Source organism: Neophocaena asiaeorientalis, unplaced genomic scaffold (genome assembly GCF_003031525.2).
Source record: "Neophocaena asiaeorientalis asiaeorientalis breed wild unplaced genomic scaffold, Neophocaena_asiaeorientalis_V1.1 scaffold67, whole genome shotgun sequence".
Classification (NCBI taxonomy): domain Eukaryota; kingdom Metazoa; phylum Chordata; class Mammalia; order Artiodactyla; family Phocoenidae; genus Neophocaena; species Neophocaena asiaeorientalis.
In genome coordinates this window covers 242751-262148 of record NW_020173731.1, presented here as the reverse complement: position 1 = coordinate 262148, position 19398 = coordinate 242751, and the positions used below count along the sequence as shown (strand labels likewise).

Genomic DNA, 19398 nt, shown 5'->3' with positions numbered 1-19398 from the left:
CAATAGTGTTCAATTTTACAATTGCTCCAAAATTTATTTAACTGGCTCCTTGATGGACCTTTACCTGGTCTTCAAATCTTTTGTTTTTACTAATAATACTACAAAGAATAACCTTATCAAATGTAATTTTACAAGTGTACAAGTGTACATTCTGTATGTCTGCATCTTTATTCCTCTCCTGTCCCTAGTTTCATCAGAACCATTTTTTTTTGTTTTTTTAGATTTGACTTGTAATTTTTTTAAATGAAGAATTTAAAATATTTATGTGGACATTAATCTTTCCTTGTATGGTCTCTAGATTTTTTGGGGGCGGCGGCATTATATTGATAATTAAATCGACATCTTTAAAACAAATCAGAAATCTAAGAAACTTTATAGTAAAATAAAAAAGAACCCAATGAACCTAGAGCCATATTCTTATATAAGGTATATATAGTGTGTACATGTTCTGTACATGTTGTTTACTCTCTTTTTTGTTCACATAAACATTGCAACATATCTTGAAGTATCATGGCTTATTGAATCATTATTACATCCATGTGGAGCCTCTAGATTTTGTGTTATGCTTGGAAAGGCTTTTCCTAATCCAGGATTATAGAAGAATTCCCTCATAGTTTTGTCCAGTACCTTTAAAATTATATTTTAATTTATCTGGAATCGATTTTGTATAAAGTTTGAGCTTTATTTTATTTTTTTCCAGATGGCTACCAGTTGTCCCAATAAAATACTATATCAATTAAAATGCTTTAAGCTGTGATTGTAACCAGCGGAAAAACAGCTTAAGCAGTTGGTACATTTACCAAGTCACACAACAAGAAATCTGGGGTAGGGTTGTTCCAGAGTTGGTGAATTCAGTGGTTCAACAATGATTTCATGGACCCAGATTCTTTCCACATTTTCAGTGCGTTGACTTCATTCCTTTATTCAAACTAAAAATTGAGGGCTTTGTCTCTTCTACATTGTCCTCAAAACAAGGTTAGTTCTATAAGAATTCCATTTATGTCGATAATGATGCTTTTGTAGCACTGAGCATATTATTATCAGATTTGCAGAATATCTTTCACATTGCAAATTAATTGAAGTAGGAATCACATCTATCAAAAGTTTCAGCTATTGTGTCCAATACAAGAAATACGACATTGTCATTCTGATGGCTATGTATGTGACTTCCCTCTGGAGTGGGATTTGACAAAATTGGATACAACTTTGATGGAATTGGCCAAGAACTGCCTCAGCTCCTTACCAAATCCCGCAGCTCACGTGCCTCTGAACTTAGGCATCTGTTTTTCCCTTGAGTTACAGTGAAAGAAGCATCCCTGCTCCAGCCAAGGCCAAAGGCCAATGCTTCCACATGGCTGTGTATCTTCAGTTCTTCCCTTGCTCTCATTTATCATCAAATTCTTTCTCTCTACTGCACTGTTTCCATTAGCAGTCTAACATGTCTCTTGGTGCTCCAGTCTCCTGCAATCACCACTCCATTTCTCTTCCCCACTCCACAGAAAACTTTCTGAAAGCCAAGTTTAACTTGCTACCTTTTTGTCCTTGCCTCCCATTCCACCTCAACACACTTCAGTCAGGCTTTCATTACTCCATTCTCCCATCCCCACATTGATAAGAGACAGTTCCTATTAAGGCTGCCAGTGTAGCTGTCCATGCAGTCGAACTCTTCTGATTTTCTTATGACTGGCCTGGTAGCTTTCTCATCACCTTTTCTGGCTGCAGACCTCTAGCAATGCTCCAGGCTCTCTACCTGCACTCTCTCCTACAGCCACGCTTTAAATATCATCTATTTATGGATGACTTCCAAATCCACACGTCTTCTCCTCTATCCTGAGGTCTAGACTTACTTATCTAATTACCTTTTGGCATTTCCACTTAAGTGTTTAATGAAAATGTCAAACATAACATGTCTAAAGCAGAACCAATTATTTTTCCCTTCCTCCCAATTTATTCTTCCCAGAGTCTTCCCCATCACAGTAAATGGCATCTTCATTTGCCCAACTGCCCACATGCAATTATCAGCAAGTCCTATAGGTACTTAACAAAATATGTCTTTAGTCTGGCTACTGCTCTCCCTTCTCCACTGCTACATCCTAGTAGCCTGGATTACTAGGATAGTCTAATCAGTCTCCAGCTTCCTCTCTTTTTCACCTTGGTCCATTCTCCATACGGCAGCCTCAGTGATTTTTCTAAAATGAAAATTAAGTTATATGACTTCCCTCCTCAAAACTTTTTAAATGGTGTCTCATCACCCTCTGTGATAAAACTCCTTTTCCTGATACCCAGGGTTCTACAGTGTGTGGTATTTGCCCACCTAACCTCATTTTATCCCCTCTTCATTCCAGCTGAAGCACTATGGCTATTTTTCTTTCCATCAAGCACACCAAGCTTGTTCCCATTTCAGGACATTTGCACTTGCACTTGGAATATTCTTCCTCTTACATTTGTGTGGGTGTGTCCTCATCATTCAGGGCTCAGCTCACATGAGAGTTCTTAGAGTCCTGTGCTGAGTAATCTACTAAATCACTCGTGTCTTTCCCCACCCTCTGTCATTCTCCACCACAATATTCTATTTTAGTATTTTCAAAGCATGATTTATCAGGAACTGAAATCTTATTTATTCATTGACATGTTAATCATTATTCTCCACTGGAATATAAATTATTTTGAAGGCAGAGACTTGGGCTGTCTTATGCTCTGCTATATTCCCGTTATTTGAAACAGTTCCAAATGTTTATCAAGTAGTGGGTACTCGGTAAATGTTTGTTAACTGATTTATTACCCCATCTTTGTTCTGGGCAGTCACTTTACCTCTTCTGATCGCAGTTCCTTCAATATTAAGATGAGGAAGCTTGAAGAAAAGGATACCTGAAATTCCTTCTGGCTCAGTCTGCAATGACTATGTCTTAAAACCTACAGTAATTACAGGAAAAATCTTGTTGCATCAAGGATTTGTATCTACTGAAGAACATTCTTTTTTTAAAATTAAAAAAAATATATTTATTTTGGCTGCTCCTGGTCTTAGTTGTGGCATGCGGGATCTTCATTGTGGCATGTGGACTTCTTAGTTGTGGCATGCGAACTTTTAGTTACAGCATGCATGTGGGATCTAGTTCCCCGACCAGGGATCTAACCCAGGCCCCCTGCATTGGGAACGCAGAGTCTTACCCACTGGACTACCAGGGAAGTCCCATGAAGAGCATTCATTCATTCATTCATTCATTCAACAAGCTTCTTCTGACTGCTGACCATATCCTGGTAGTGTTCTAGGCACTGGAGGCCGAGTCATCGCCATCAAGATTATAGCGCGTCAGTCTCAACAAACAGAAAACCTAGAAGGTTAATGCTATCCTTGTTCTCCAGCTGATTTTCTACTGATACTTCACTTTCACAACAGTTTTCTCAATTTTGCTTAGTTTATCTACATTGGGCTCCCTTTAAGTTAAAGTTATTATCACTATTACCATAGTTAATTTCCAAGAATTCTAGGATAAAGTGACATAATTTATGTGGCTATAACTTTAATAACACCATGTAAAACATAGCCATTAAGGCTGCAGATTTTCTGCCAATCTGATTTAGTGTTTTAATCCAAACTCTGCCATGCTTCCAAATTTAATTGCAGCTTGACTTAAACTAAAATTTTGAATTTTATGAATCTAATTTTTTGAAAAAGAGATGAATAAGGAACAAAATTTGTATATATTCAGGTCGAGATATGCAGAGGACTGCTAATTCTCTTGCCAAAATTTGAGCCAGCTGGTTTTAAATTTGAATTAGAATGAGTGTATATGTAGAGCCAATCATTAATCAAATGTCTAGAATGAAAATAAATCACTTTCAAAACTGTAGAGAATGAAAAATGATTAAGAAAAGAAAAGCAAATTGTTATATATTGTGCTAACTGCCATTGGTCAGCACAGGCTACAAATCACTCATAGAAAGCAATGTCTACTTATATTTGCTTTAATCAATTATATAAAGAGGTATAGTATAGCTATATAATGTTTTAATATTGCATACAAGCACTATATTTAAAGCACTATATATTGGTCAAAATGCTTTTGGTTGGGAAGGAAGACAGAAGTCCAATTCAGGGGAATATTTATTGTTTCATGTAACTGGGAAAGCCAGAACTCAACTAATGTAATGTCATCAGAGAATTCTTCTCTTTCAATCAGGGGCTCTCCTGGTGAACTAATGTTCACTAGTAGCTCAGGATTCATATCCTACCAGTTTCTCAACCCAAGGGGAAAGAACCGGTTCTTTTTCAATAGCTACAATAGAGAAATCCTGGGCAAGATTCTGACTGGCCCAGTTTGGAAACAAACTAACAAAATGTGTTTCAAAGGTCCTCACACTCCTAGATTACTCTTTTTCTCCTTCATAACTGTTATTCTTGCAGTGAGCTGATCTTAGCTAAATTTTAGGAGAATGTAATCTGATTAAATTGATTCACCTTAAGGTACTTAAAATGATAGCTTTATCATTTGCAACTTATCAATAAATGAACTGATAATTGTTACAATGTCAGAATAAGAAAAGGACTGAAGGCAGTGTGGATAAAGACAGTTTTAATCGGGTTCACTAAATCATGCCAATATAGAAGGATACATTCTTTCATACACAAGGCATAGAAATCTGGACATCTCTGCCCTTCTCCTCACACTATTTGTGAGTGCAAATATTTGGCGGTGTATTGGGAAGATGCTGTGAGAGTGGTCTGTCCTTGGTTCAGGCAATAAGAGATACATGGTAGAGAACAGAAAAGAAATAATAAAACTAAGTCAGCTTGTATTTTTTTTATCATCATGTACAGAAATTCTAAACAATATCAGTGATATAATATCCATCCCCACCTTGATGGACCAGTCCCATTGTTCCTGCATCCCCCTGGGGTTCCTTGCCAATACTTCCTCCCATCTCCCCATTCAAGCATGCCAGAATAGAAGTCAGAGCCTTGGCATATTACTTTTCACAACTATTGATACATGACTAGGGGAATTAATGTATTGGTGACTTGCATTGTAAAGAAAAGAGTGAACTGAGACTGCAAGAGGAAAAATTCAAGAGACAGTGCTTTACAAAATGGATTATAATTCATGTGTTATGAGCAGTAAGTATAATCTTGAAATATAAAATAATTGAATTAGCCCCCCAAATAAATTCGACAGGAAAAGTCTATTCTGGAAGAACAATTCATTTGTCAGCTGAGCAAAAGAAGCTTATAAGGAACAGCTGAATAATGCCAAATGTCTGTTAAACTAATTTAAAGGCAAGCATATGAATTTGATTTGGATCAGAGTGTCTGTCTTCCTTGCCATGTAGCCCTGGCCAGGGAGGGAGTATCATTGCTGGTCCAGCAGGTGGCACTCTTTTCTTTGTGCACTAGTACTAAACTAACAGCTAACTTGTCCAAGTACAAGGTAGTTCAGAGTCCTGCCTTCAGAAGAACCCTATAATCTGTTTATCTACGGCAATAATATGGTTATAGATTTCACAAGGGTAACTATGCTGGTCTGGTCTTTGTCAAATTTTTTTCTTAAATCAAAGACTTGTTTTATTATGGTACACGGACTGGGACTGATGTGAGGGGGTGGATGTAGTGGGCAACCACTGCCCTGATTAGCATCAGATGTCCATCCCGACGGCCATGAATGTGCCAAAGGTGCCGCCGCTCTGCATCATGGTTTTCCTGACACCGCCCATCAGACCCCGACCCCGTATTCCGATCCTGAGACAGGAAAAGATGCTGAAGAGCGCCCCCGCCGCCATGCCCGCGGTGCAACCCATCACAAAACCCATCTTCACGAGGTGGAAGCAGCTTGGCTGGAACTGTGCGTAGGGACTCAAGGCCACCAGCATCTCGCTTGTGGCCTTGGTCACTTTTGTTCTTTGTCAGATTTGAAGATTGGTCCATACACATCTAACTACCCCATTGGGTCTAGAGTTTGTCATCCTTAGTTTTAAGCCTTTATCGGTTTCTATGCTATGTCTAAGGTCTTGCACAATGCTGGAGGTCTACATAAAATTGTGATGATTCATATTTGAAAAGTAGGTTGAGCAAAAGTAATGTTTCTCAATTAAAACAAAATATTTTTCTAATAAAAATTCCACACATTCTTGGAGCTTCTGAAACTTCCCCTCAAGAATCACTGATGAGAAGTTGGATTCCATCTTCTACATATTCTTTCTAGAAAAGATTTTATCCAGTTAATTTTCTACAGTTTGTATTACAAAAACAGGTTTTTTTGTCTTTCAAATATACAATTAAAACACAATGGGCACATTTTTTTCCCTTTCAAAATTGATCCTAACGTCCTGCCTCCTGGAGAGTGTGATTTGCTGGTCACAAATTAAAGGTACTAAAATAAGCACAAGAATAAAAAGAACTAACATTGATATGTTAATAAAAGCAATTAATAACCAAACAGTAAAACACCTTTTCATTTATTACCTCTTACTACCATGCTAGTGTCATTTAGAGAGTGCTAAATATGTGCTAGACATATTCATATGTAATAAGTTCATTACATATATGACATCATTTAATTTTCAGATACCCAGTTTGAAGAAAAGAAATATAAAGCTTACAAACTTTATTTCCCCAAGTCATGTGGCAAGTCAGTATCAGAATGAGGATTTCTAAAGCTTTTACCCCTGAAAAAGACAGAACATATTAGAGTATTGCAACAATCTTGTTAGTAAGTGAAGGAGCTTCATTTAAAAAAAAACAAAAACAGTTCATAAAATGACTTTCAATAGTTAACCCTATTTTGTACAACAACCTATAACAGATATTAAGATTAGGCCTTCTTTAGAAGTTGTACAAAGAGGAGAGGGGGAGAGAGTGTTAAGTAAAGATGGGAGAGGGTCAGAGACAAATTAAATTGATTTTACAATTTGCCTATGTTTAGCACAATCTTCAAAGAAGATTATTCAATAAGGAACATAAGGAAATATGTTTTAATAAGCTAAATGTGTTTAATTTGCAGTGTGTGTTAAACAGGTAAATGCCTTTAATATATATAAAGTTCTTACAAATCAATAAGAATAAGAAGTCAATAGGAAAATGGAAAAGTATAACAATAGCCATTTCAGAAAGGAACACATATGGCCAGAAAATCCATGGAAAAACTAATTAACCTTCTCGTTAAGAATTTCAAAATTAAATGATAGAACGTTATACCAATTTCAACTCCCCAAATTGCCAAATATTAAAAGGAATAATGAAAATAATAATAATAAATAATAAAAGATATGCCAAAGTCCAATGTGATTGAGGAGTAGGGAAATAGGTATGCATCCATTGCTAGTAGATAGGTGAATTAATTTACATTTATACAATGAACTATCATGGACCTATATCTAAATATTTAGATGGAAATATTCCAGATGAAAAATTATGATACAGATTACAGAATACATATAGAACATCATTTCATTTTGATAAATAATTATAAATAAATGTATATATAGTTATAAATTATAATTGCATATACATTTGTATGTAAATTTGTAGGAATCTACATCAGACTGGTAATTGGGGTTATCTAAAGATATTGATGTCGGGATTTGGGTGAATTTTCCAGGTTTTTTCTTTTTGTTTATCAGTTGTGTCTAATTTTTCTATAGTAAAACCTGGTTACTTATGTAAATAAACAAAAGCAAGATTCAAAATAAAAGAAGCAGTATCGTGGTTAAGAGGATGAACTCTGGAGTCAGGTAAGCCCAGGTGATGGGTGACCTCGATAAATTCCTTAAACTTCTTAATCTTTGTTTCCTTACCTGTAAAATGATGATAATAATAGTGCCTACCTCAGTGGGTTTTTGTGAAGATTAAATTAGAAAGCTGATGTGACCTACTGTTTGTGCTTACCAGTCAATCAAGTAACTACAGAGGTTATACTCGGATATTACAGGGCAGTACAAGGTACTTGGGGAAAAGCACAGTTTGAGATTGTCCCTGCTCTGCAGGCAGTTAAATTCCCAAATAGACAGATGTCACTAACTCAAATGAGAACATGGCAAACAAGGGGTTCAAAGTTCTATGACATGCAAGGGAATCCCAAAACACAGTCACATTTTCAATGTGCTAAATGTCTATTAAACTAATTTGTTCCTTTAAAAAAAGGTAATTTAAATGGGCGAATTATATTTCAATTAAGATGTTAAAAAAAGATAATCATTTTAGTATGTGAAACTTACCTGAAAGAAATGGTCTCAAGAGTATTTTAAGACCCAAAACACCGATGCAATACAAAAACTAACATTGTAAAGGAAATTTTCTAAACTAGCTGATTTGAATCATATGAAGTTGAATCTGGTTCATAAAGTTATTGAACTGCTTGGAGACTCATTTTAGTGTGTGATTAATAAAATGATTCCCACATAGGATTTGCAAATATTAAATACTATGACTAAAATAATGAATTCCTTAATTTTTCCTGTAAACCGATTGGGGAAAAAGAGCTTTATTCGGGGAAAAAAGGGAGCAGAAGTTCTTGCTTAATGTAACATCAGTGATTTTCAAGGTCCAATTAAAATACACTTTCTCTAGAAAATTGCCTCTTTGACCACTCTGTCCTTACTGATAATAACAATCCTCGTTTCCATTTACTGAACACTTATTATGTTCCTCGGAATATGTTAAGTGCTTCACAGACCCAATCAAATTTAATTTTGACTATACTATGAGGTAAGTGTTATTAGCTCCACTTAACAGATAAGGAGACTAAGACAGGTAAGTTAAGAAACTTGACCAGGTCACATGGCTATTAAGTATATCTATCAGGTTAGGATTCCAAGCTGGAACTGTCTGGTTACAAAGCTTGTTAATAACTACACCATACAAAGTCCTTCCTTGTACTTTGTTCATTCTGTGAATGCTACAAATGAGCAAAGAATGATAGATCAGTATAATCAGTCTTTTCTCAGTGTATTCCCAAATAAGAGCTAAAGAGCTAAGACAAGCTAAAACTATACTCTGGCAGGAGATCCAAGCTAGTTTTATTTAATAACAATAACAGTATTCTGAGGCATAATTATAGCAATTTATATAATGAAAGGAATTACTACTCTGAGAAAATATACTTAATAGAGCCAACTAGAATATTGAGAAAAGAGTTGAACATTGAATTGTTGAAATGATTGAATAGTTATCAGGAAATGCTCTTTATTCACTGAGATCACAGCTTTCATTGACTGCAGATTCTTACATTTTATATTTCACGCATTCACTTATTCAGTAGCCGTCCACTGAGCACCTACTATGTGCTAGGTGTCGTTCTAGGCATTTAAGATATATCAGAGAACATAAAATCCCTGTCCTTAAAGAAAAACAATAATAATAATAAAGAAAACAAAGAATTTTTTAAAAATCCCAAGAAACAACAGTATCCACAAAGACAATTCCTGACCTCGTGAAGTTTCCATCTCAGTGGGGAGAGACAGACAATGAAATATATGTCAGATGATGCTAGGGGATATGAATAGAAATAAAGGGTAAGAGGAAGAGAGATGAAGGCTGGTGTTTAAATAGGGGGTTGAGAAAAGCCTCTCGGAGGTGTTAGCATTTAAGTAGAGCTATGAATGAAGTGACAGAGTTGGAGAGTAAGCCCTGTGAATTACCTGAGGGAAGAGAAATCTAGGACACACTAGAGCTTGGTGTGTCCTAGAGGAGGCAAAAAGGCCAGTAGGGCTGGGATAGAGAGAGCAAGGGGGAGGGAGAGTGTGTGGTAGATGAGGGCAGAGAGGAAGTCCCGCCGAGTGTCTGTGACAGACTTTGTGTTTTTTTCTCTGAAGGAGGGAGACCAGTTAGGAGGCTATTGTAGTCATCCAGGTGAGAAATGATGGGGTTGATAGCAGTGAAGGGGATGAGAAATGGTTGGATATTGGATGTATTTTGAAAGTAGATTTGAAAGGATTTACTGATGGATTGGAACGTAAGGTGTGAGAGACTGGGTGTGAGATATGAGAAATCTTTGTGCTAAAACGCTAGATAATTAACCTTGGAGGGAAAAGCCTTCAAAGTCCTCCACAGGCCTGGTTCTTGTGTGAACAGACCATTTGACCTTGGAGGTTAAGTCAACAGGAATCACTAAAATCTGACTGCTAAGAATAGGAAGAAATGAGTGGTGACCCTTCTACCAAGCTGGTTCTTGTTTGGGAGAAGCTGCCAAGCTAAACAGTGGTTGTGGGAAAAGAACAAGTGCACTTTCTAATGAACTATTTCTAGTTTGCGGAGGGGAGGAACCGAACCTAAAGATGTTAAGAGCAGACTCTGATCAAGATCCAGCCTTCGGTTCTCCCTAGCTTTTTCTATTTCCCTCTTTTTTTCCCTTCATCCCCCACTCCCTCCTTGGTCCAACTTCTTGGCTGCAGGAAGGGACAGTTTACCACTGGTTCTCAAACGTCAACAGGCATCAGAATTACCTGGAGTGCCTGTGAAAACAGATTGCTGGGCTCCACTCCCAGAGTTTCTAATTGGGGCGCCGTGTGTGTGTGTGTGTGCGTGTGTGTAGAGCGGAAAGGTGCCGAGATTTTGCGTTTCTAACAAGTTCTTAGGTTATGCTTGAGAAGAACTGTTGCTTCCGTACCGGAGAGGAGGGCGTGCAAAGCAAGGAGCTCTGGAACTCCACCTCGTGAAATGTGAGGGGGAAGGTTCCAGCTCACAGAGGTTTCCAGTCACTAGGGAAATTGTCCTCTTACCCCAAGGTGAAAATAAGAAGCCAGAGAAGAGAAGAAGCGGGAAGTAGTCCTTCCAGACCAGACATCCCCTCGGAGCTTCCCAGTGAAACGAAGGCGGGAAGAAAGCCCCGGGCCAGCCCACAGATCCTCAGAGGGCGCGGACCCGTAGGAGGCGCCCGAGAAGGCCGCGCCTCTTGGAGGAAGTTTGCCCTTTAATTGCAGAGCTCAGATCTCCGTCTCATCAACTTCCAGGAGCGGGCAGCGGGCGCCGACGGGAGTGTCAGTCCCTCCCGCCCAGGGACTGGGTCGGGCAGCCGCGGCGTTCAGCGTTCTCCCGCACCGTCGCCATGGGCGGCTCGGCCTCCAGTCAGTTGGACGAGGGCAAGTGCGCCTACATCCGAGGTACGCCCGCCGGGGGCTTCCCGGGATCGCGACGCCCGTCCGCCCGGAGCCTTGGGCCAGGCTGGGCCCCCGGGCACTGGCCCCAGAGGGGGCGACCCGACTGGCGTCCGCAGCGCCCCTGCCCGCCACGGCCCGCTCTCCACCGGCGTGCGCGGGGATGACAGGGGCGCACGGGACGCTCAGCCAGGGTTCCAGCAACCGGACGGCAGTTCGGCCCGCGCGCCCTGGCCCGGGTGGGGTGCAGGGCAGCCAGGGCGAAGGGGCTGGGGGTGCTTAGGGAAGCGCCGCCGGGCGGTTGGGAGACGCAGGTGAAGGTTGTGGAGAGGAGGACCACCCAGCTGCCTCCACTCGGGCCTCTTCGTTGTCTGTTCTGCACACCCCGCCCCCCGCCCAGCAACACCTCGCCGTCCTGTACCTGGCATTGGACTCAGTTCTGAGCTCTTTCTGAACTTGCCGCAGAGAGAACAGTGGGGATGTCCCCTCGCTTCTAGAGATTCCCCTGGGGATTCCCGGCATATAAGGCAGAATTTCCCTGGCCTGGTTTTGTAAGACGCAGCGTCGGCCACAGCTTTACTTGAGCTTCGTAGTGTCACTTGTGGGATGATTTCATCAGAGGCAGAAAGGACAATGTCATCAGGCCCCCAGGTTGTGCGGTTCCCTTCTCTTCCCGGAGGTGAGAGGTTGGGGAAAACCGAAAGAGGAACACTGGCATATTGGGTAACAGTTGCTAAAGTTGTTTATGGGGAGAAACTCATTCGGGAGCCTTTCTGGAATATAGTGATACAGTAAAGAGTGTGAGGCAGAAGAAAACAAAACCCAAACTGAGCTGAAACTGCAGGAAATCATGATTCTTTATCTCCTGGGTGTAACTGGCCTCTTTCTCTTCCCTCCCCCGCAAACCTTGCCGACAACCACTACCTAACAGTTGGTTATCTTGTGAATTTAGTTTTTCTGGCTTTAGAAATACCTTCTAAACTAGGTATTATACTCTAGGTTTTACCCTAATTCTGCAAAAAAATGTTCTTTCTGGTACCTCTTTCTGGCCCCTGAACCATTTCCTAAGAGGAAAGCATTTATTTAGTGTCTTTATTCCAAATTTGCTTTCAGTCACCACAACATTTAAAACCATTTAAAAAGGATATCAAATTAAGGCACTTGAGAGCAATTTAACTGATTTTCCAGACTTCTGCTCTGGTGCTTTGAGAGGTAGAAGATCATCAACAACCTCTACTGTCGGAATAAAACTTGGTCAAGTATCCCTTTGCTGTTGTTTGTTTAAAATGGGGAAAGGATGGATGATTTGTTTATATGAGAAAAAGAGCTAAACCAAGTCTGCCTTAATCTTACAAATTTGGCTACATGCTTGTTATTTACACCAATGGTTAGGGGACTGAAAGAACAATGTATTAGAACGTTGTGAGAAGGGGCTTGCATTTAATTATTAGCAAAATATGTTTATGGCATTTATTTTATAAAACTTTGTTTCACTGAAAAGCATAGAAACGTCAAGTTGCAGCATGGCCTCTACGGTAATCAGTGGAAGTCCCACAGTGTGAGGGGGTTAACTTGCTTGAAGAAGACTTCATGGTTATCATGGATGTTGCTGCAGACACAAGCATTGTACTCATGTGATAAGAAAATGTGTTACCTTTTTCATTCTGAAATTAAATTATGACATACAAAAATATGAGCTAGCTAGTACACAGGAAGGACTTGTAATAAATGCGTTCTGAATGCATAAAACTATAAGCAGATTGTGTGACAGTCATTATATCCTCTAGTCTTGTTCAGTTATATCTCCTCATTATTTGTTTGGGAGGGCACTTTCAAGGTATGTAGGGGTGGAGGGAAGAGAAGAGTTAAAGTTAGAATACCTCCAGAGAAAATGAGAAGTTGCCTCGTTTGAGAATACTAGTCTTGCCAAAAAGAGAAAAGAGCACTGGAAAAATGCATGGTGTTGTGAATTGTTAGTGCATGAGCAAAAGAAGTTCATGAGGCTGTGATTTCCTGATGGTTTTGAAGCCCCAGATCCCTGAAAAAAACCATAACCCTGTCTTCACTGCTTTGCCCATCCGTTAGCCCACAAATATTCTCAAACTTTGATTTAATTGTGAGCAGAACAATTGAAAGTATGACAGTAAAGTTTAAGCACGATTTTATAACCTTTCTCATAAAGTAGCCGCCAGTGAAATATTATAGATTTGAAATCTCCTGTAGCTGAGAAGATAACTTTCTTTCAAGCTTTATAAACTTTGCCAACATGGAGAATAACTAGTCAATACATTTGGAGTGAATTTTGCTAACTTAATCTTGTACGTGTTATGAGCAGCTGTATTGCTAGTAGGCTAATGATTCTGTATCAGCACTTACTTTTGGTCAAATCATTTAATAGCTGTCACCTGGTTTGTGTGCCTCAAACCTTTGTATTATTAGTGATCTTTGTCCCATGGATATTTTGAAAGTACATTATTTCTTAAGATTTGGTAAATCTCTAGATAAAGGGGCACCAGAAGTGTTAAAGGAGTTACTTCATTTCTAAAGATGTTAGTTTTGAAAATTAGTACCGCGCTCATGTTTTTTAACAACAGAATACATTTTGGGGATGTGTCTAGAAGTCTTTCAGTAACTTCCCTTGGTGAGATGTTGCTATTAATAAACAATACTAAGACCAGCTTGTAATCACATGGGTAGTGTCATCTGTTAGCCGTCAGGAATGCTTTTAACAGTGACCTAAAAGGATCTTGCTTTAATGAGAAAGAAAGCTCATAAAATCCAGGCATCAGTGGTCAATTTAGGGCACTTTTCTCTTTTCCTGCCCTGTGTTTTTTTCCTTTTAAACTTTTGGTATGCCTAAAAGTGAACTACAGCGTCAAAAAACACAGCGTTTTCCTGTTAAAGCAATAATTTTATTTCCTTTAAAAAATTACCATTGAATTGTTGATGAATCAAAAGAAAACAAACTTGAAAACTCTCTCACATATGTCCTGTGGAGGGTCGGAAAAGTACGGGAAAATCAATGCTGCGGCTGAGAACTGAGGGATACTTGGGTTCTTGGGGTGGGCTGGGGGATGCTGGAGGACACCTCTAGGCCTGGTAGCAGCCAATAGCAGTCAGGAAAACTGTTCTTCTCCTAGACTGACTATCGCATTGTCAGCCACACCTCACCTGTAAAGCGGCTTCCTCTGAAATACTCATCAGTGATCTGATGCTTATAAAGGAAGAAATGAGTTTCAGCTTAAAAACAACATGTATTTCTCTCAGAGGAATTTTCTCATATTTATACCATAAGGGTTAACTTAGGTGGCTGTATGTGAAATTTATGCTGATGATAGTGTCTGGAGTGAAGTCTCCCTAGACCAGGTGAATGGAAGATAGGGAGTTTGCAGTCTCCTCAACCTAGATGCGTAGTTATTAGTCCACACATTTGCTTGTTCTTCAGCTGTAATTTGTTGGTAGGAGATGGGCAAAAGAACTGGTCTGATGTAATCTCAGAATTCAATTTATCTCTAGTAAAAGTACAGTTGACCCTTGAACAATATGGGGGTTAGGGGTGCTGACCCTCTGTACTGTAGAAAATCTGTGTATAACTTATGGTAGGCCCTCCGTAACTGCGGTTCCTTGCTATCCATGGATCCACATCCATGGATTCAACCAACTGTGGATCATGTAGTGCTGTAGTATTTACTATTGAAAAAAAGTAAGTGGACCCACGGAGTTCAAACCCATATGTTGTTCAAGGGTCAACTGTATATTGTAATGGAATTTTAGGATACAGGGTGTGGTAGACACTATTAGATGCCAACCCAGCATCGTTTCCCCATTCCTCTTTCATAACAGAGCCCCAGTTTTGTTAGGGCAGCCCTCTGTTTCCGAGAGGCTAGCCCCACTTATGGCTTCTGAGAGATGGGTGCTAGTTGGTCCATGCCTATCATGGTGGTATGTTCTTGTCAGTGATTGCAGTTGACCCTTGAACAACATGGATTTGAACTGCATGGGTCCACTTATATGCAGGATTTTTTCAATAGCAAATTCTGCAGTACTATATGATCCACAGTTGGTTGAATCTGGGCATGTGGAGCCACAGATATGGAGGAACTGCAGTTACTGAGGAACGCATATATGGAGGGCCAACTGTGCAGAGTGGGGGGCGCCCCTCACAGCCATTTCCCCGCTGATGTTCAAGGGTCAACTGTATACAAGGCATGGGATTGTGATGAAATCTGGCCACTGAAGCTTTTTTGTTTTTTGGCTGTGTTGGGTCTTCGTTGCTGCATGTGGGCTTTTTTCTAGTTGTGTTGTGGTGCGTGGGCTTCTCATTGCGGTGGCTTTTCTTGCTGTGGAGCATGGGCTCTAGGTGCGCGGGCTTCAGTAGTTGTGGCACGCGGGCTTAGTTGCTCTGCGGCATGTGGGATCTTCCCGGACCAGGGATCAAACCAGTGTCCCCTGCATTGGCAGGTGGATTCTTAACCACTGCGCCAACAGGGAAGTCCCTGTCCATTGAAGCTTGAAGGGAACTTTGCTGGCTGCTTCTAAGAAAACTTTCTTCCCTTTTCAAAAGGAGACAAAGGGAAGAGATGTATTCTCTCCTTCTTTTGGATTTTATTGCGTCTGAAATGTGATGACTGGAACTGCTGTTTTTATCTTGATGAGCAGGAGGGGCACTAGCTTAAGACATAGGCAACACCTGGAGCAGTGCCAGGCTGAGGCAGTCTCAGAGAGGAGAAGCTGGAGCCCAGCAAACCTCGCTGATTGCCTGCCCTACTCTTGAGTACGTCTTGTTATGATAGATACTAAGTCCTCTTTGAGCTGGGCTGGTAGAGACTGCTAGTTATCCCCTAATATAATTCTCTCTTGCTTTTTAAAATAATAGAACTTCCAAATGTTAGCTGGCCACACGAACTCCTAGAATAAAGATATTTCCCAGTCTCCTTTGCAACTAGATAGGGTCATGTAACTGAGTTTTGGCTAATGGGATGTAGGTAGAAGTGCTGTATGCAGTCCCCAGAAAGTGACCTTAAAGGGAAAGGGTGTGCCTTTCTTTGTCCTGTCCTCCATACTGCTGGCTAGATTGCGAAAGTGACTGGAGCAGCCATCTTGGACGATGGCTTGTCCTTTAAGAAGGAATTCATGCAAAGTGGAATAAGTGGACAAAGGAGCCTAGGTTCCTGAGGACTTCATGTAGTAGAACTTACATACCAGCTTTGGACTACTTACCTCTGGACCATAATAAGGGAGAAATAAACTTCTATCTTACTTAAGCTAGTGTTATCCGTGCTATTACTGTTATCCACAGTCAAACTTATCCTAACTAATATAATTTTCTTCTGTTATTTATGGCCCAAAGCATTCTAGCCAGTACACTAAGTGCTGCCTTATTAGGTCCCCCTCAAGAAAAATTAATCCAAAGAAAGTAGGAAGTGGGTAAGAATTATCCCATTAGTATTTGTCTCAGTTCCTAATTTGTAGAAATAAATGGGTTCTCCTAAGAAGTGAGGAATTGCAGTGCCTCAGGTGGGAACAGCAGGGACGGGGGGAAAGCAGAAGGAGAGGGTAATTTGGGAGTGTTCCTCCCTCTGCTATATTTTGGAAGAGTTCGAGAAGGATAGGTGTTAGCTCTTCTCTAAACGTTTGATAGAATTCACCTGTGAAGCCATCTGGTCCTGGGCTTTTGTTTGTTGGACCCATTATGTTTTAATTTAAGAAATGACAGTCTACTAATGAAGCTGGCAGTTTTGCATTAGGAAAACTATTGCAGATTAGGAATTTCTGTTGGCAATTATTACTTTCTACTACCTTTAGTCTTTGCGAATGGAAATCAAGACTTTGGGAATTTAATGTGAATTGAGGTTCTTAGATTCATCAAAAATAAAGACCCTCGGCTGAGACAAATCAATATTTTCTCCCGTGCTTTTGGAAGAAAGAGCGATCTTCCCTCTTTGGTCCCAATTCATGTTCTGATGAGCGCATAGAGTCAGATGGTAAATCAAGATCTGGTTTTGATGAAATACTTTTTTTTTTGCCTATGGACGTTGGCTACAAGAGGATCACTTCATCACGGGTGTTTTAGTAATAGTAACTCCTAGAATGACAATAGTGATTTTTATTTATTTTTGCTGTGGACTACTGAGCTGATTATGGTTTTACTCTGTTGTTCTCTGGAAAGATCTGAACTGGGTTCCCAGGTAAAAAGTGCAACAGGAGGAGCAGAATTTGTGACAGTAGTTTCTAATTTAATTAAAATAAATGTACTGTGAAAGTTTTACAAAATATGCAACGTGCATTATGACAGTGAATTTTAATCTCCTAATCAGAAATTTTAATATTTTTGATCAGTGAAGCTAACTAACACCATTTTAAGAAAAAAGGTACATACAGCAGTTTGCCTTGTGAAATGGAAAATGAAGTCAGAGGTGAGGATAATAATGAAAAGGAAGACAAAAGAATAAAAGAGCACAATTCATCTGCCACAGTCTGTTAAAAGCACTTTAGTAAAACATATGACATGAGGGCTGAAATTCTAACAGTTCCAAACTAAAACACACACACACACACACACAATCCCAAATGCAATACAGATTTTCTCCTCCGAAACTGGAAAATTCATTTTAAAAAGAGACTAGCAAGTTGCTGCCAATAAGAAATTGCAGGCCAGCTTATAAAAGTGCCTCTTTTTTTTTTTTTTTTTTTTGTTTATATTGCTGCCAATAAGAAATTGCAGGCCAGCTTATAAAAGTGCCTCCTTTTTTTTTTTTTTTTTTGGTACTACATGTTTTTTCTCACTTACAGGAGAGAAGAAAAGATTTAGATATACGAAAGAAATTAATTCAGTTTTGCAAATTGCAAGGTCTAAGACCCAAAGAAGTTTATACTTCTATGCTTGATGTTGTTTGGATATTGCTGTAGATAGGATCAGAATAAATCAATAGTTTTTTACTAGGAGGCTTGAAGTGCTTTTTAAAAAGTCCATAGTCTGAAGGAATTTTGGAAAAAGAGTAAAAGTTTCTATGCCAAACCATGTGGATTTTTTTTTCTTTTATTTAAAAATAAAACATGGCTTCAAAACCATGCAAAACAAATGCATAGCTTAGTGCATCATTACAAGGCAAATGTCCTGTAGCCACCACCCAGGTCAAGAATTGGAAGGAACTTTACTAGCCATCCCAGAAGCCTCCATGTACCCCATCCCAATCTTAGACCCCTTTGTCTCTCCAAAAAAAACTACCCCTGAAGATACTGGCTCCTAAAAGAACTATTTATTTCTTCGCAGTTGTGCTATCTGCCTCGGATTCCACTGGGTGATTCTACTTATTTCCTAGTAGTCAGTCCTGTGAGTCCATTCAGCTGGCAGATTGGCTGGTGGCTGGTCTGAACTTGGGTAAGCTGTCTCTCCAGGTGGACTTTCTACATGGTCTTTCCAGTAGGGTCCTGAACTTTTAAAATGCTAGGTCAGGGTTTGCAAGAATGCAAAAGCTTCTAGATGCTGCCAGAGCTTCTTATGGCTTAGCCTTAGGACAGCACAGTATTGCTCTGCCACATTCTATTGGTTAAAGCAAGTCTCAGGGCCAGTTCAGATGCAAGAGGAGAGGACTCCACAAAGTCATGAATACCATGAGCTGTGGTTCGTTAGGGGCTGCCAGTGTAACAGATGACCACATTACTCATCCTAGATTTTATAGTAATGACTTTCTTATATTTCCTATAGTTTTATCACCCAACAATGCATTTTTAAACACTATAATTTAGTCTTGCCCATTATAAAGATATCTTTTTAAGTTTCTTTTAATCTACAGGTTTCCCTTACGTCTCTGACTTTTACTTGCAAATGATCTGTTGACAGATCTGGGCTGTTGGACATGTAGGGTTTTCCACAGTCTGGAATTTTTTCATGGTGCAGTTCCACGCATTTCTCCTGTATTTTCTACAAATCGACAGATAGTGAGATGTGATCAGACTGAGGATTAATACTTTTGTCAAGGCTATAGGTGGTGCTGTGTTCTTCATTTGGAGGCACCTAACATTTGGTTGTCTCTTTTTGTGATGTTAGCAGTTATTGATGCTCATTGCCAGGACACATTAATTCACTGGGATTGAAGAATGGTGATGTTCTAATTATGTCACTTTGTTTTCACTTATTAGCTGGAATAGTTTTATAGAGTGATACTTTCCTTATTTACTCTTTGGTTGCCTCATACGATAGTTCATATAGGAAAGGCAGGATAAAAACTTTACCCTTTCATTTTACTTACCACTTTTCAAGATAATTTGTTGGTTTCCTGTCATCCCCTGAAGGTGATCAATTAACTTAAA

General features: G+C 39.6%; 1 protein-coding gene, 1 long non-coding RNA gene and 1 pseudogene across 3 annotated transcripts in view; 1 reads left to right on the top strand and 2 right to left on the bottom strand.

Moving 5' to 3' along the window:
- Window positions 1–4879: 4879 nt before the first annotated feature.
- LOC112403571 (reactive oxygen species modulator 1 pseudogene) lies at window positions 4880–5865 on the bottom strand (annotated as a pseudogene).
- Window positions 5866–5920: 55 nt separating this feature from the next.
- On the bottom strand, window positions 5921–12213 carry LOC112403517 (uncharacterized). The gene is made up of 3 exons (XR_003003919.1): window positions 11507–12213; window positions 6595–6660; window positions 5921–6193 (listed from the first exon to the last, which is right to left on the bottom strand). It is a non-coding gene; the product is annotated as an uncharacterized LOC112403517 (long non-coding RNA).
- The window catches only part of NIBAN1 (niban apoptosis regulator 1), a 161735-nt gene continuing 153148 nt past the window's right edge, over window positions 10812–19398 (top strand). Inside the window, exon 1 of one of the 2 annotated variants that reach the window (XM_024751033.1) lies at window positions 10812–11091. In XM_024751033.1, the coding sequence (XP_024606801.1) occupies window positions 11037–11091 (55 nt within the window). In that variant the 5' untranslated portion in view covers window positions 10812–11036. The remainder of the gene's footprint in view (window positions 11092–19398) is intronic. The other variant, XM_024751032.1, reaches the window with a different exon arrangement.